General features: G+C 37.7%; 2 protein-coding genes across 4 annotated transcripts in view; both read left to right on the top strand.

The window, feature by feature from the left end:
• ell (elongation factor RNA polymerase II) overlaps positions 1 to 10,053 on the top strand; it is a 43,311-nt gene extending 33,258 nt beyond the window's left edge. The window contains exons 7-12 of the mRNA XM_079426218.1: positions 3,285 to 3,375; positions 3,778 to 4,324; positions 5,682 to 5,748; positions 5,887 to 6,058; positions 7,696 to 7,740; positions 7,853 to 10,053. Coding sequence (XP_079282344.1) covers positions 3,285 to 3,375; positions 3,778 to 4,324; positions 5,682 to 5,748; positions 5,887 to 6,058; positions 7,696 to 7,740; positions 7,853 to 7,963 — 1,033 coding nt within the window. The 3' untranslated portion in view covers positions 7,964 to 10,053. The remainder of the gene's footprint in view (positions 1 to 3,284; positions 3,376 to 3,777; positions 4,325 to 5,681; positions 5,749 to 5,886; positions 6,059 to 7,695; positions 7,741 to 7,852) is intronic.
• A 4,186-nt stretch (positions 10,054 to 14,239) lies between these two features.
• The window catches only part of LOC306875562 (histone-lysine N-methyltransferase, H3 lysine-79 specific-like), a 29,210-nt gene continuing 26,404 nt past the window's right edge, over positions 14,240 to 17,045 (top strand). For all 3 annotated transcript variants that reach the window (XM_079426219.1, XM_079426220.1, XM_079426221.1), the window contains exon 1: positions 14,240 to 14,575. In XM_079426219.1, coding sequence (XP_079282345.1) covers positions 14,495 to 14,575 — 81 coding nt within the window. In that variant the 5' untranslated portion in view covers positions 14,240 to 14,494. The remainder of the gene's footprint in view (positions 14,576 to 17,045) is intronic.

A 17,045-nucleotide genomic window follows, 5' to 3' on the forward strand; every position in this document is an offset into this window, starting at 1 on the left:
TATCCGTTCAAAACAAAACGGAAATATTTGCCAGAAACGAACCCAACACCCAGGTGGAACACACTCCACACGCTTGCACTTTAAAACCCGGTGGCGACGCTTATCAGCTGACGGGCCCTTTTACGTCCGCGCACCTCCCTCCCTCTCGCAACCACCCACTTTCCCATCTGGTCGCGTACACCAGGCTGTCACGTAAGAGCCATGGCTGTGTGCAGTCTTGAGGGTAGTGATGCAACCTTATTCCAGCACATGCTGATCCATGTGTGTGGGTGGCAGGGGTCCAAGGTCCGGCCGTGCATGGGCAAACAGTTCGACGGCAACTGTAGCGACTCATGCCTCCTACTCTCAGGCATAGTCGTTTACCCTCGACGGAGGCGGGGCCTGCTATTGGGATGCATTGGCCCGTGTCATACTGCCCCCTGTTGACATACAAACCTCAAGCAGCATTATAAAGTTATGTTTGATGGCATTAAATGTTTTCAAATTGGAAGTTCTGCCAAAAATGAAAGCTCTATCATCTGTCATCACCTCGTTGATCCAAACCTGAATGTGTTTCTTTTTTGGCTGAAGTCAGAAAAGATAACATTTTGAAGAATGTTGGTAACTAAACAGTGGATGGTAGCCATTGACTTCTATTTTTTTTTTTTTTTACTATAGAGGTCAATGGCTACCAGCAATTATTTGATTACCAACATTCTTCAAAATATTGTCTTTGTGTTAAAGGGATGAAAGAATAAAAACAGGTTTGGAACAACTTGAAGGTGAGTAAATGATCATTCTTTTTTAGCTGAACTGTCCCTTTAAGTGCACTTAATGCACTTGACATTAAAATTTCTATGGAAAACTAAATTGCCTAAAGTGATTGGAGTGCCTATTTTCTACCGTGTGGTAGTGTTTCACATAATAGCGACAAACGACACAATTTATACCACTTGACAAATTTGTATGTATTTGTGCTTGACATATTTTGGTGTGAGTTTGTTTTAACTGGTATATCACACACCAGTTAGTTAGTCTTATTAACGCCAGTTTATTTAGTTTATTTTCCTTTATTTAGGGCAATTAATGCAACTTACAAGTTACTTAAACACCTTCATCTGGTTTGTTCTTCATGAATACTAGTCAAAAATGTTTTTAACAAGTCATGGACTATTTGTCTAACCATCTTGTTAAAATTGTCATTAATTACTCACCTTCATATAGTTCCAAACTACAGTTTCGATAAATATTGATACTGAAATATCTGAACGGTACCAATATTAATTTCCCGAAGTATCGATACACCGATACTAGCCGAGCTGTCACTTTCACTTCTCTCCAAAGGCGCGTGGACAAGCACCACACGTGACCGCACTCGTCTCCTTCGCTCTGGTTAAATAGCAAAAGTGAAGTGAATAGAAAGATGACTGCTCTGGTTGTTAAAGAACACAGCAGGAGCGCTATCTGTAGGGATCTATGATCTCCGCGATGCAGAGAACGCCACGGAATCCAGTTATAAAAACGGAATTTACAGTTTAATGCGGAATGTCACGGAATTTGTCAAAGTTTGGATGAATTAATCAAAAGTAGGTCATTACACTTAAATCAAATCGCGATATGGACTAGTATCTGTAAATATTAAGCTGCAAAAGTCGATTTAAATATGAATCCTGCATGTTCTGCGCGTCTCTGTGTGAATGTGCTGCACGTGCGGTTGTGTTTACTAATGTGGCGCTCGCGGTGATTTCAGCGTCTGCCGTCTCAATGAGGACATAAATACATCAACAATATCTCCAGAACTGATCTGAAAGGCACTTTACGAGCATTTTACCATTTAATTTGAGTAAAACTAGCATCATATCATACACACACAGAACTTTAGAAGTATTCACGGCAACCCGTCAAAATAAAAGTTCGGTTTAACAGCCTATTAAAGACCGTGTGCCAGAAATAGGCTATATTACTATTAGTTAGTAGAATGTACATAATACTACTACTTACTACTACTGTTAATTTTTTTAAGAAATAATCACAAAATATTTTAATTTTAATAGTAAATCCCCTTCATTTGCCAAAAATGTAAATGTTTAATTTTCATTAATTCAAATATAAATTAATTAAAATTGTTTTATGCCTTCATCTGATATCCAGTCAAATTTAAATACACAACACAGAATTTCTGAGCGGGAAAACACATTTCATAAGGCTACTGTAAGAATAAATACAAATTGTTTGTATGCATTCAAATAATAGACATGCTAAAACACAGAATTTGGTAACAATAAAACATAAGGTGAGAAAAAAATAAAACATTTCATACGGCCCTAAACGTGTCATTTTTTTTACACTTTTAATAAATTAAATGTTAAATTGTATAATTTTCATGATTTTAATGAATTAGACATTCTTTTAGATTAATAGCATTTAATTTGACCATTTAAAAAAAAAAAAAAAAAAAAGAGTCCAGAAAAATTCAAACAGAAAAAAACGGAATCCAGAAAAATTAAAATGGGAAAAATTGAATGTAGAAAATTTTTTAACGGAATTTGGGGAAAAATAAAACGGATTTCATAGGGCCCTATATCTGGAAATATTTTGGTTATGAAGCAAATGAGAATATCAACAAATAGACCTTTGGATTTTAATTAGTACATGTATTAGTAAACGTTAGTTTCAATTAACATTTAACTAAGATTAATAAAAGATTAATAAATAAATCAACAAATGCAGTACCTCAAGAAATTTTTTTGTTCATGTAAAATATACCGCATGTTCTCGACTTGTTACATTTATCTTTAAATTAAAAAAATTACCCCCTTAATATTGTGGCAGTTTTTTTCTCCATGGTATCGAAAATGGTATCGAATATCGATATTTTTCAAGGTATCGTATCGAAGTTAGAAATTCCAGTATCGTGACAACACTATTCCAAACCCATAAGACCTTAGTTCATCTTCGAAACGCAAATTAATATTTTTGATGAAATCTGAGAGCTTTCTGATCCTGAATAGGCAGCAATGCAACTACCATGTTCCAGGCCCAGAAAGGTAGCAAGGACATCATTAAAATAGGCTTAGGAACAACATGAGGGTGAGTAATTAATGACACAATTTTTGTTTTTGGGTGAACTATCAAACCTATTGCATGCTCTTATATTTCTGTTACACTTGCAAAACAATTAATGGTCCTACATTTGCAGCACAATCCACAGCAATTCTCTGGATTAGTCAGGTTTTTTGGATCTCACTGAAGCAGTTCCTTGGCTCTTTTAAAACTGATGATTGTCTGTCTTTTGTTCCTGGCAGAAAACTGTGTAAGCCTCAGAGCAGTGCCCCTGTGCCCGGGGAGAGTCCGGTCAGCCCACACAAAGAGCCAGCCAGCAGCTCGCCCTCTCAGGTCAGCCTTTTGCCCCGTTTTAGACCCGTCAAAGCCAGCTATGATGGAACTGCATAGTCTGAGGAAATATTCAAGGGATAATCCTTTCCTGTTCCCTCATTTCTTCATAATCTTTCATCAAAATGCTACGCCTCTGACTTTTCTTTTTGGCGGACATGACTAAGCCCTCCTTTGTGTACTAACACAAGCATTGTTTTACTAACAAGTCAAATCATTTTAGTGTGCATGATTCTTTAGTGCATGTTATTCTGAAGTTTTACATGATCTTTGACCAAAATATTATGATACGCATGTTAAATTTAAATTTCTCTGCATCTAAAATGCTGGAATTTAATTGCTATTTAATATACGACTGTTTAAACAGTCCCGGTTTTACGAACAATCATTGTTCGCATCCAACAGAAACGACCTGCAGAGTTCATCGATCCCCTGGCCAATAAGAAACCCAGAATATCGCATTTAGCCAGCAAGTCTACAGGGCTCATCAATGGCAAACTGAGCTCGTCCAATGGGAAAGACTCTTCTAGTTCTCAACCAGCAGAGACGTCGTCGAGCTCCCACTTCCCTCCGTTGGAGATCCCCCGACCCTTCGACCCCCTTTCGGACGTCAGCAACGATTCCAACGGCCGAGACTGTGAAAGTCAGGAGGCAGCAGTGGCGGAGAGACTGAGTCAACCCCCGTCGTTCGCCCCTCACTCCACAACGCAAGAGGAAGCGTTGAGTTCCACGTCCCCGGCCCTCAGCAACCTGGACGGGTCTCAGACCCAGAGCACTCAACCCTCCCTGCATGGCAAGTCTAAGAAGAAGTCCAAAAAACACAAGGACAAAGACAAGTCCAAGGAGAAAGATAGGGACCGAGAGCGGGACATTAAGAAGGAGAAGAGAGTTGAAGACCGTGGTTTGGATCAGAGGAAACCCTGTGACATCACGACGAGCGATAGGATCCCAGGTGCGGATCAGTTTCTTTGAATCATTTATGTTGTCAAGGGTTATGAGGTCAGAAAGTACCTCAGCAGTGAACGGACAAACTTTTGTCCCACTTGAATCTAGTCTTGATTAGATCTGCGAAGGAAAAGTGTTTGTTTCTGATCTCAAGTAGTTTATGTCTGTATGTTGCTTAGTAAACAAGTAAACAGCGGGAAAAAATAACCAATTTAGTTGCTAAATGAGCTTGAGTTATAGTTATTCAAGCAGGCCTCCAATCAGATATTTAGTCCAACAACTGACACATTAGGTTAGGGAAGTCATTAGCTGGTAATCATTCAGACAACTAGTTGAATAGTACAACAACCAACCTAGTGGTTAGTGAGGACAATTACTTGTATGGCAGTTGGTTAGTTAGCTGAATAATTGTTCAGGCAACCCACTAAGTAGTTGATTTATCCTCGTTCATGACTAGATTGGTTGTTGGACTAATACTTGTTCATGTAAACACACGTTTTTTTAGATGCCGTGGCAAGTTAAAAGAATTTCAACTTTTACACGCAGTGCCGCTCCGTGTCAGTAGACCCCAGAGGTGGGGCAAGCATTTCAAGCTTTTATTTACAGTCGCAAGTTGGCATGGCAACTGTTTTATAATTTGAAAGAAAAATGGCGGAGGAATTCTGTGCTGCGTTTTTTTTAAACCATGCCTGAGCACCAAGCCTCGCGTTTTTAGATGCAAAGACGTGTTCTGTGTGAACGGCCCCTAACAACTTACAGACAAGTCGGTTAGTGAGGTCAAATAGTTGAAAAGTTATTGAATAGTTGTTCAGACAGCCCACCACAACAACTAGCCGGTATGTAGTCCAACAACCAGACTAGACTGTTAGTAAGGTCAGTTAGTTGAATAGTTTTTCAGACAACCTATCAACGGTTTGATTAGTACTGAAAGGGACCGTACACACAATGCGTTTTTCCATTCCAATGTCCTAGTTTTCCATTGTTCTATCTAAATGTGCTAGATGGACGTGTATGACTGTTGCGTTTAAGATGCTGCGTCAAGTTAAAAGATTTAAACTTTTACATGCAGCACCACTCATCAACGTCAATTCCAAAGCGGTGGACCAATCAGAAGACCCCAGAGGCGGGGCAAGCCATAGATATGTATAAATGCCCTATTCGACCGCTCCGGATACGTTGACATGTCTGCCATCTTGGAACAGTCAACTTGACGTCATTCACCATAATAATCAATGAATATTCAAAGAATATTCATGAGTTTTTTTTTTTTCCTCTCCAGTATAATTCTGGTCATGGCACACTGTCCTTGTCCCTCAGTCTGCAGGATAAAACTCTGTCCTTGAATTCACCTTATTTCTTTTCAGGTCTGAACGGAACGTGCAACAGCTCCAGTATTCCTGCATCTTCGTCGGAGACGGCAGACTATTTATTGTAAGCATCTCTTTGTACATTATACGTTGCTTTTACCTCTTGCGTCAGGTTTGTTAGGGAAAAAGTGTGCTATGTAACTGAAAGAAGATAACAAACTTTTATGACGGTGATGATATTTTCGCTTGGTTTCCTCAACAGAAAGTACACAGTGATACGCTCGCAAGAGCAACGTCAGAGTTACAAAAACGACTTCAACGCAGAGTACAGCGAGTACCGGGGCCTCCACGCACGGATAGAGAGCATCACCCGACAGTTCACTATACTCGACTCCGAGCTCAAACAACTCCAGCAAGGCACAGACAAGTATAAGGTATCTTCACACTGAAAATGCAGTGCATCCATCCACACGTATGATTACATCTTCCTTATTTTGTATTAATATGCTGTCGACCCCTGCCTGGTCCCAGTAGTTGCGTCTTCCTCCGGAAAATGAGAAATTAAATAGTGTAGTTGACTCATCCAGAGTCCTAGTGTTGTTTTCTCATCTTGATGAATTGGAAAATGTTACTATGCAAGAGGTAAGAGAAGAAAAACAATCTAGTCTCGGAGCGTATTGAAATAACACAGCCGACTGATTAGAGGCAATAATGTTAAATAACCGGAGCAGAATGTCATAAGGATCATTTATTTCTACACGCAGTCATAATCGTTTATAGGGCTCAATAATAAGGATGGCCCTCTGGTGTGGGGCCAGGGGGAGAGTTTCAGGTCAGCTGAGAGAACTGACACTGTATTATAGCTGTAAAACTGTGTTGCCAGATCTGGCTAGAAAAAATAAGCAACAGAGGGAGAAACACGGGAGGAAATGTATGTGGATTATACACAGAGCTGGATGGATTACTGAGAAATAGTAGTCTGTTACTAATTCCAAATTACATGACAAAATTTGTAGTTAGTAACGTAATCCATTACACGTTTTAGGTAATGTAATCAGATTACTTTTGACCTAAATCATTTATCACATTGATTTAAATAGGATAATCTTATACCATAATGAAAAATACAAAATAAAATGCAAAGAGTAAGAAAAGGGTTTTCCAAACTGGGGTTCATATAGGAACTGCAGGGGTTTCGTTAGTTTAATGAAAAACTAATAATTCATAGAAATGTTAAATTAAAATAAGTAAATTAATATTTAATAATTCTAATTTATAAATATTTTATTTGTTTACCTGCATGTCTCGTGACCAGTAACCAACAGAGAACCATGAACATGCAAATGTTTATTTGACAAATGTTAATTATTGAAATATTTGTTTTAAAATGTAAAAAGTAAATATATTGGGTGAAAGATGTTCAGATGACAGTTTTGGCATGCCTGCATTATATGTAAAATAACACAAATTTGTGCATTTTAATGTGTTTGAAAGAAAAAAGCCTTCCAATGCTGTAGTAATACATGGTTAAGTAACCTTCTGAGTGAAGATTAAAATAAAAATGAATGTTTCATCAGTAGTTGAAGCAATGTCCAATGTTCACATCTTAAACCTGAAATGATTTTTGTAAATCCAGTGGTCAAATGCTGTGTAGCCACCTGACTAATGACTGGTGTTTGTGTGAATTTCCACAAAGGGCCAGACTATTTCAGAAAGGAACACTTAAAACAACAAAAGAGGAATTATACATTATTATTATTATTATTATTATGGTAATTGAGACTAATGGACATCTTGTAAACAATTCTGTATAATATATTTTTGTAATTCTATGGTGTTTAAACTAACATTTAACACAGACTTTACTCAAGCTTGACTATTATATGACACTACTGGATATGATTTGAGAAGGTACATTTATCCTAGAGCTTTCTGTAAACCTGTAAGAAGAGACTGAACACAATTTGAAGAGTTAATTTAAAATATCAGAATGTATTCAATCTGATTACACATTTAAAACTACTGTTCAAGCAGGAACTTCATTGTAACGATCTGTTTGTTCTTTTCACAGACAATCCACAATCAGATACTTGAAGAGTATCGCAAAATAAAAAAGGTAAGCTCACCGTATCTTCCACTTTTTTTCTTTTTTTTTTTCTTTTAATCACTTAACATCCAAAATATATCAAGTTTGAAATACTGATCACCTTTTTTTTTTTTTTTCTCAGACTAATCCAAACTATAGCCAAGACAAGAACCGCTGTGAATACCTACACAACAAACTGGCACATATAAAAAAACTGATAGCAGAATATGATCAACAGCAACTGCAAAACTAGCACTAATAACAAGATTTTTTTCTGTTTTTTTTTCTCCTTAATCTTTCGGTCTCTTTTGAGAGAGAGGATCTCTGGATTATTTTTTTGTTTTTCTTGGCTTGCTCTAAAAACAAGTTGCTCTAATGTAAAATGCCACGAAACTGATTTCTTTTTTCCCCTGTAGTGGGCCAAGTGCTCTAGTGAGGACAATGCAGACCCATGAATTTCGTTTTTATGAGACTCGGGACATGGGCGTACTCAGCCATGCTTACCTGTGTAGCCTAATGCATTATGGGATTGGTTGCCAGCTTCCTTCCCTTCTCAAAGGTCTCAAAGTGTGAAAGGAAGAACTGTTCTTTGGAGATCTTTTCCGAACAACCAACACCCATTGCCGGAATCTCATAGTTTAGAGAAAAATTCAATGGAATTTTTTTTTCTGCATGTACTAAGATGGAAGGTTTAAGATGGAATATTTTATTTTATTTTATATTTATTTTCGTCTTCCATAGGGATACATCAGTCCGATTATGATTTCACACTCCTCAGAGTGCTAAACATTTCGTCCCGTCCCTTTCTTTCTTTAATCGGTCAGTATTTTATGCAAAAGCTGCCTTGGATTTCGAGAGATCCCTAATGCAGTACCCCCACCCCCCCCTCCCCGTTTTCTTTTTTAGAGTGCTTTAGTGTCTGAAATAGCACTATTTGGCTCCTTCCTTTGTGCAATGCGCTATACCACGTGCCATGGACATGAATCGGATGCCTAGGGGAAGGAGAGAACCATCTGTTTAGAGCCTTTGACAGTATCAGTATTAACATGGTAGAGCTCCATACAGATGAACTTGCCATTCCAAAGGTGAGGGAGCGCTTCGGTGTTGGCACATTTTTACAATATTTTACGCTTTTAACTGAAAAAATGACAATCACAACCTGAATCATGAATGAGGTGTGGTTGTACAAAAAAATGCGGCAAATCTTGTAAAATTGTGCCTCAGGTGAGCCGTTTATCGTCCCTCAGGTATCTACAGTAATCCAGTATTGCTAGTTACGAGTGTGACGGTAATATCACATTTGCGGCCAAACTTTCTTGGTATTCTTCCAGAAAATAGCGATTTGTATCCCTTTAACAGCCTTTAGGGGCTGGTTGGTGAAGACGACGCAAAAATGGTAGAAACGCAACCTTGGCTCACTGTCTGAACCCTTTAGCAATTCAATGCTTGCTTGAATACTGAGTATTTGTGGGGGGGGTTGACTATTTCTGACAGTATTTTCATTACGAGATGACTGTTAAATTCCATTAAGGCATCTCATCGTGGAGGATCCATTACAAACCTCTGATGTGCTCCTCACGTTACCTGTGGACGCTCGGCGATGCTCATCTGTTGGGTCCTGTTGAAGCATCAGTTGTACTTCTGATATCTGAACTCTCTTATGTTTAAATATTAAAATTCAGCACTTTGCTCAGCTTCTTGCTGTTACTCTTACCTGGGTTTTGTTGCTGTGTATGCATGCTTTCTGACTGTTGAAGACACAAAAAAGGGTTAAGGCCAGTGTTTACAGCGGATTTACACTGCTGTTTAATATTCAAGTCAAATATTTATCAAATTGCCCCGAATTCACCTGGCCAGCATTGGTTCAGTGTTGCAATTTTAGGAGCGGAATTGCAAAAATTTAAATAAAGCCGAATCTGACTCTTGATGAATTAACTGAGAATAATTCTCAATCACAAATTTACCACAAACACGGATTTTTATTTTTTTCAGCACTGATCATGATCTGCTTTTTGGTCTTTTGTGTTACCTGCAGAAACGGTCTGAAAATGATGCACAAATTCAACAACGAATGCGACTGACGTTTGTTTGGATTTGAAACTGCTACAATACTTTGAAAAAATCAAGACAACTGGGGCGGGGAAATGTGCCAAATGACCTGTTGTATAGGTTTGGATCGAATGAAATGTTGCTGTTTAGCAAAAAAAGAAAGGGAGTGGGGGGAGCTTTGGGATGAAGGCTTGATGTCAATGCTAAAACCCAAAGTGCGCTTTTTGAAACAAGGGACTGGGACTGAAATTTATCTTGGTATTTCAATAAAATTCTTGGAAAAACTTGCGTTTTATTCTGTTTTGTGTGTCCTAATGATGTTTAGTTTTTTTTTTTTTTTCATTTGCTCTTTTTGCTTCTAACTAATACATCACCAGCACAGAATTTACACTGCAAAAGTGGCACAGAAGCACTTCTGAGGATGCATTTAGGCATCTTTACACACTGTTTAATGCTGCTCAGAGGTGGTATAAATGCATTCACACAGCAGTTGCACCTTAATACAGTAGTTTAATGTTAGGGGCTGAGATGGGTCAGCACAAGCGTAATTTAGTTTGGCTTTTATGCAGCATTGTGTCTTTACACAGTTTTTAGCAGGCACAGAGCAGCCTTCCTTTGGCCAAACAATATTAGGGAGGTGCTTCTGAAGTGGCATTTACACAGATTGTTCAGTGCTGCTAGTATGTGACGTGAATGCATTTACACTGATATTGGGGGCTGAAGTGTTTCTGAGCAGGCATATTTTAGTCTGGCTTTGTGGCACTTAATCTTTACACTGAATTTTAACCAGGCATATAGTAGCCTTGGCTGTGTGAAGAAGACCCTATTCAGTCAATTACCAAATTTACACTGCAAAGGTGACATAGAAGTGTTGCTGAAGCAGAATTCAAGTGTCTTCACAGAAACCGTTTAATGCTGCTTAGAGGTGGCATACATGCATTTACATAGCAACTGCATACTGTGATACTAGGGGCTGAGGTGGGTTTGAGAAGGCATAATTTAGTCTGGCTTTTATGTGCCATTGTCTCTAAGCAGAATTTTGAGCAGGCAAACAGCAGCCTATGTAATGCAAAGACGCCTCAGTTCAATCAATGAACGCTAGATGGCACCACGGGTTTGTTTTTAATCGAGCTGTCATACTTCCCTTATTTACTTCCAGTGGGACCGTTTATCTGGGTAAATAGGACTCTATATCTATTCCTGAATATCATAACATATCTATTCCTGAATATCATAACCTGTACGCTACTGACCCCAGTGGCTTTTTGTGCCTTATTTGGTACTCGAACCCCCTCGCGCTTTATAAACACACCCGTAACAAATACTAAACTCCGAGTGGAAGACGCATTTGGATGTATACTCATGTAATAATGTCGTGTGAAATCCTCAGCTGGCTTCACAGTACTTAGTTTGGCTTCACGCCGCTACGTTGGCCTCAATTTTAGGGGAGCTCGAGGAGAGTCAGCGAGTTCAGTCTGGCACCGTTCCTGGCTCATTTACGTCTATCCCTGTCCTCGTTCATCCCCTTACGACACACCGAGCCCCCTGAAAGTTGGAAGACGCCCTCAAGATTTAAGGCTTTCCTTCCTGTTTGCTTAGGCCCACAAATTGCACTCTTAATGTCCGCATTTACGTTTGCCTCAAGGTTGTGGGAATGTAGTTTTTAATATAGCTCTGCGCCCATGGTTAGGATGGGTTTGCTATTCATATGCTATGAAGAACAACAAATTTAATTGGAGAGTTATTCTGGTCACATGTTTGTTGGTTTATGCAGTATCTCATTTGAGTGTGTGATATGCTGGAATGCTAACATATTTAATATGCCTGAAATCATGTTGATAAATAAGCCACAATCTGAAATGTAAATTTAATAGCCTACTAGTAATAATAACAACAGGTCACTCACATTATATAGAAATTCAATCTACCAAACTTCTAAAATGTTTTCACTGTCAAGTAGTTTTGGGACGTTTGGTTCATTTTAGCCAAGAGTTCATTTAGTTTGATTCTTCAAGGAAAAAAACAAAACAAAAATCAAATAATTGTTTCCAGATGTATTGTTATTTTAGTGTTATATACTACAAAAGCATTTATTCATATTTTTAAATAAACTATGTAGTTATGTAAAATATTTATTTTATTGTGGTTGTAGTAGTTCTATTCTCTGCTTTATTTATTTTAATATATAGAGAGTGGTTGAGTCACACCGCAACACGTTATCTGATTTAAAATACAAAAATCATTCACTACTTCCAGTGTTTTTATTTAACTCAAATTATTTAAATCTGTTATTTAGTATACTGAGATAACAAATATTAGATGGGAAAAACAATTGATAACTAACTGAAACAAAATAAATAGCAATGTCAACAAAATACACTGATAATTACTATAAGAGTACTAAGTAACTAAGACGTTTAACTTATATTTATTATTTATATTATCCTGCCATGTTTCTTTAGACTTCAGCAAGAAGGAAATTTACATTTCAGTAGTGGCATTTTTTTAATTTTTTTATTTTGGTCTTGATTATGTCATCTAAACATAATCAGGGCTCTTTTAGGATGAAAAATTATGATCAGTGCTTTTTCAACATTACATAAAACACATGCCACAGCTGTACAGCTCACAAAAACAAGCAAAAACTCAGGTGAGGCCTAATACATGATATAGGCTATAATTAATATACAAAGTGAAACTGCTTTGCTTGCTCGTCACTGCATTATTTTACCACTATTGCCTATTTCTAATTAAATCTTCAACAGTGTAATCTATCTATCTGTCTATCTACCTATCTATCTGTCTGTCTGTCTGTGGATTTCAGGCTCTATATAAGAAGTGTTTATATAAATGTTAACGTCCTTCATGCCACCATCATTTTGAATAATTTCTCAAATCTTTCCAAGAAAATTAATAAAAGTGCTATCTAAAAAGAAAGCTAGTTTCACTTAACGTTTTCTCCCTGCATTTTAAGTTGAAAATAACGGTCCAGCAAACTGATCCTGATAGTAAACAGGTCCTTCAAATTCTGCACATGTGCTGGGGGAAAAAAATGGTCCGTCCCGCCCATTCAACGGTTACTGGCACCGGCATCCTGATTCAAACCGCCCGGTTAATAGTCGATCCGTGTCATCGTTACCCAGTCAATGTGAGAGAGTTGTCGAGGAGAAATCCCCGCCATGTGTGTGTCAGAGAACAGACGCCTTGCCCCTCTCGTTTAATCCAAACCAATTTCCACTCTCCCTTTCGTTTCGGTTTTGATGGTACGACCTGCAGACTTCACACGCACGAACGAATCGTTCACGTGAGTCGGATCTTTTCAATGAATCACTTGAACCGCTTCCCAAAACAGCTGAGAACGATTCGTTAGGGATAGTTCACCAAAAAAAAAAGAAAATTGTCATAATTTACTCACCCGTTTGATTAATTAATTGATTGAATAATTAATGATTAATTTTAGTATTGTTTAATAAAGCAATACGCCCCATGAAGCGTGGTTTACGGTGAATTTATAGCAGCTAAAGGGGCGTTGTTAGGCACAGGGGCGTGTTTGTAGAGTAATTTACACCAGCGTCGAACGCGACTCACTCAACCAATCAGAATCAAGCACCGGGACTTTCAGTTTTATCATGTAAATTAAAATCATGTACTAAATTATTTTATGTTTCTATGAAATAAACTGAACTTGGACACATAAATTACAATACTTTCGGTTATTTTTAGATACGTAATAAACGAGCCTGGAAAGTTTTAGAATTTAAAAGACTCGAACATTGTATTAATAATAAAATAAAAGAAGTACGCTTCAAAATTCTTCATACTATTTACCCTTCTAATTCTTTATTATCAAGATTATATTGATTATATATGCTGTTTTTGTAATAATGAGAAAGAGATACTGACTCACTTATTTTTTGACTGGAATGTCGTAAAACATTTTGGATTGATATGGCAAGATTTTATATTTAATTTGATGAATATTAATTATTGCTTTACTTTAAAGGATGTTACCTTGTATAATGAAAATAAAAGCAATAAGGATCTAGAATTTATTGTTAACCTTTTTATTTTATTAGCAAAATTTCACATACATAAAAATTTCTTAATTCATCTATGTTAAATTTGTTTTGCTCTGACTTTGAATTTTATATTTATTCACTAAGACTGTCAAAAAAGAAAAAGTCTGTGAAATGTTTAAAATGCTATGATACACTCTTCAATCCCCCTGGTATTTTGTAATATCCTTATTTTTTAAAATTGAATATGAGCTATGCTTTTATGTATTATTTACTTTTTCTTTTGCCTTGTTCGTTTATATTTTTGTGTTCTTATCTGTATGTTACCTTGTTCTGCAATAAAAAATAAAAAAAGAATTTAAAAGACTCGTTTGAACTCGCAAGAATTGTTCAAAAGAACCGATTCGTGGAAATGAATCGGACCTTCTATCACCGACACACACACTCGGGCGCATTTTTTCTTCATCGTGAGCCGGTCAAGATGGCGGCGGTACTGCCGAGACGGAGCAGCCGCTCGGCTTAATCGATCATTTTCTCCAAATCACCGGGGCAGATCGGATTCAAACCGACCAAATCGCGCGGCACAACTGTGTGAAATCACCCGCTGCCTGTGATATCCAACGTGAGATCCTAATCGCGTTAAACCCGGTGTTTTTTCACGGAAATGCACTTACTCTAGCTTGTGTCTCGACCATTAACTTAGCTGTATTTGGGGGAGAATGGGAGAAAGGCTGGAGTTAAAACTGAAGTCGCCGGTCGGAGCCGAAGCTGCAGGCTATCCGTGGCCCTTGCCTGTATATGTAAGTACTATCAGTATTATTGTTTAAATACAAACACCGGGATTCCCTTGCGATTAAACCAAGTGGGTCATGTAACGTTAGGAAGAGAACAACGTGTATTTGAACGAGTACATGGTGTGAATATCTTGTTTTGGATCTTAATGTGCTTGTTTCAACATTAGTGTGTTATATATATTAAGTTATATATTGGAAACAAGAACCGCTTAAAATTGGGACACGAGAGTTGTCAGTACATCCTAAAAATGTTTAAATATATCCTAAACGTGTAACTTATCTGTTCATAAATATGTTCGGAAGACCTCTGAAGATTAGTTAGACTTGAAATGGCATGTCGGTTTTGTTTTTAAAATATGAAATCTGATATTTGAATCGCAGGAAGTACACGCTGTGTGTAGCCTGCTGACCCAGTTGGCCATCTCGCATAGTGGTTGTGTCTCAAATCCTAGTAAGCTGTCTGCCTAGGCAACATGTTTATACCTGCTAAGCAGTTCTAATGCGATTAAACACCTAAATAAAAACAAAATACCGCCTTTGCTGTGATTCAAATCGTTTGAATTCGAGTTATTTTAATTAGTCAATTACCCTTTTTGGAGGTTATATTATTATGCTAATTAGTTGACAAGTGAGTTTATTTTTGAATGTTATGAGTCATAATTATTCACTCATGCTATTTTTATACAAATACAGAAACAAGTCTTACGTAATTGTTTTTATTATTATTTATCATACGCTTGAAATTTTTCGCTCACTAGGTAGGCAGCTCGCGAGAGTTTGAGACACCGCCGCTAACCAAAACCTGCCATTGCAGTGTATAACACTTATTAATTTACATCAGAAACGCAAGGTTATTGACGAACAAACGTTTATTAATGCACATATTCAGCCTGAAACGATAGTTTGTATGACTCTGCATTTAATGTCTCTGGAGGCTGAAATTCACGTTAGCCGTCATGCTAACAGTCAGATACGTTAGCAGGGCTAGCTAACTTTATCGCTTTTTACACACTAACCGTCGTCAAACTCTAGATAACTTGAACATTGTAAATATCTGTCATAAGTGTGTGCAGAACTGTAGTGAATATATTAGTTAAATAAGCTTCGTGCCGGCTCAGTATCACACGGAGGGAGTTAAACAAAAGGCGAGTAGTGCACTAGGCAAGAGGACGGTATCTCCATGTTGTTAGTGTGTTTTATTGACAGACAGCTTTTATTTGTGTCCGGTAATGGGTATCTTACCGTTTTTCACAGTTTTGATGTTGCCTTTCCACTGTTTTGCGGGTGTATCTTTCTAGTATGGTCTGCATACAGCATTTAGGATCTTTTGAAGTATTGTGTACTGTTCTGGAAGTGTCACATTTGTCACTTATGTCTAAAATCGGATTTGCTCGGTTGGCAGTCCTTGCTATGGGAAAGTGCTGTGTTTTGGTTACCATTTGGATACATCTTGAAAGGGACAGTGTCAAAATGTAACCAGTATGGCTGATACTTGAAAAACAAGCTAGTATGCAGGATTCTCTAGGAAGTATGACAATAACTGAGTTTTTAGTGGTTACTAGGGGGTTATAAAACCTGCTGGACTTGATTATTGACTTAAGGTTGCTTTCCAGCATATACATTATTATTGAAGCTTGTTAACTATTATTACACATTGAATGGACTCCTAACTCTTAAGTATTAAATATTTGGTGCATTATTTATCCTATACTAAAACCAGAATGACACCTCGTCTTTTTCTAAAAGGCCAAAGTATACCTTGTTTTTTTCATGTTCGCTATAAAGGTTCATCCTTGTATATAAAGGACCTATCGTTGTACTCATTTAAACTAGTTGCAAATTTCTCAACTCCTCATACAAGCGTGGGAGTCTGTTGTTGTTCTGTTTCTTTTTTGAAAGTGAAACAACATTCAATGTCAGTGTTGCTTGCCACCATGTTGAATCAGTGCAAAAAATATCAATACATGATGCCCGAAAAATTGCTAAGTGCTCACTGCAGAGATGAATGGGTGGAGCTTGACCTAATCTAGCCCCGCCTCCGTGGACTTAATGGGTGTAGATTGACCTAGTTATGTTTAGCGATTGGGTTATGTTTAGGGCTACAGTGTAATTGGACCTTCAAGATCCACCCATTATGTCCAGACTGAGAGGTGGAGCTGTACATCAAGCCCCGCTAACTGGCTTCCTTGCAAGCACCTTTTCTAAAATCGCGTACTATGCTGATGGCGAAATTACGGTACATGTGAAAACCTTGCCCTGGAACTGGAAAAAACATTGTATATTTGCATTGAAACACAGATGCGAAAATCTAGAGTTTCGAATATCATGGAGACTTGCTGGTGCAGGGCTCGACAGTGCGAGCATTTCACTCGCATTTGCGACTAAAAATAGAAAATAGATAAAAATAGATGTGTGCGAACTGGAAAATGTATTTAGGAGCACAAGGGCGAATACAAAACAAAATACAAATCAGCCT

Source organism: Barbus barbus, assembly GCF_936440315.1.
Source record: "Barbus barbus genome assembly, chromosome: 9".
Taxonomy (NCBI): Eukaryota; Metazoa; Chordata; class Actinopteri; order Cypriniformes; family Cyprinidae; genus Barbus; species Barbus barbus.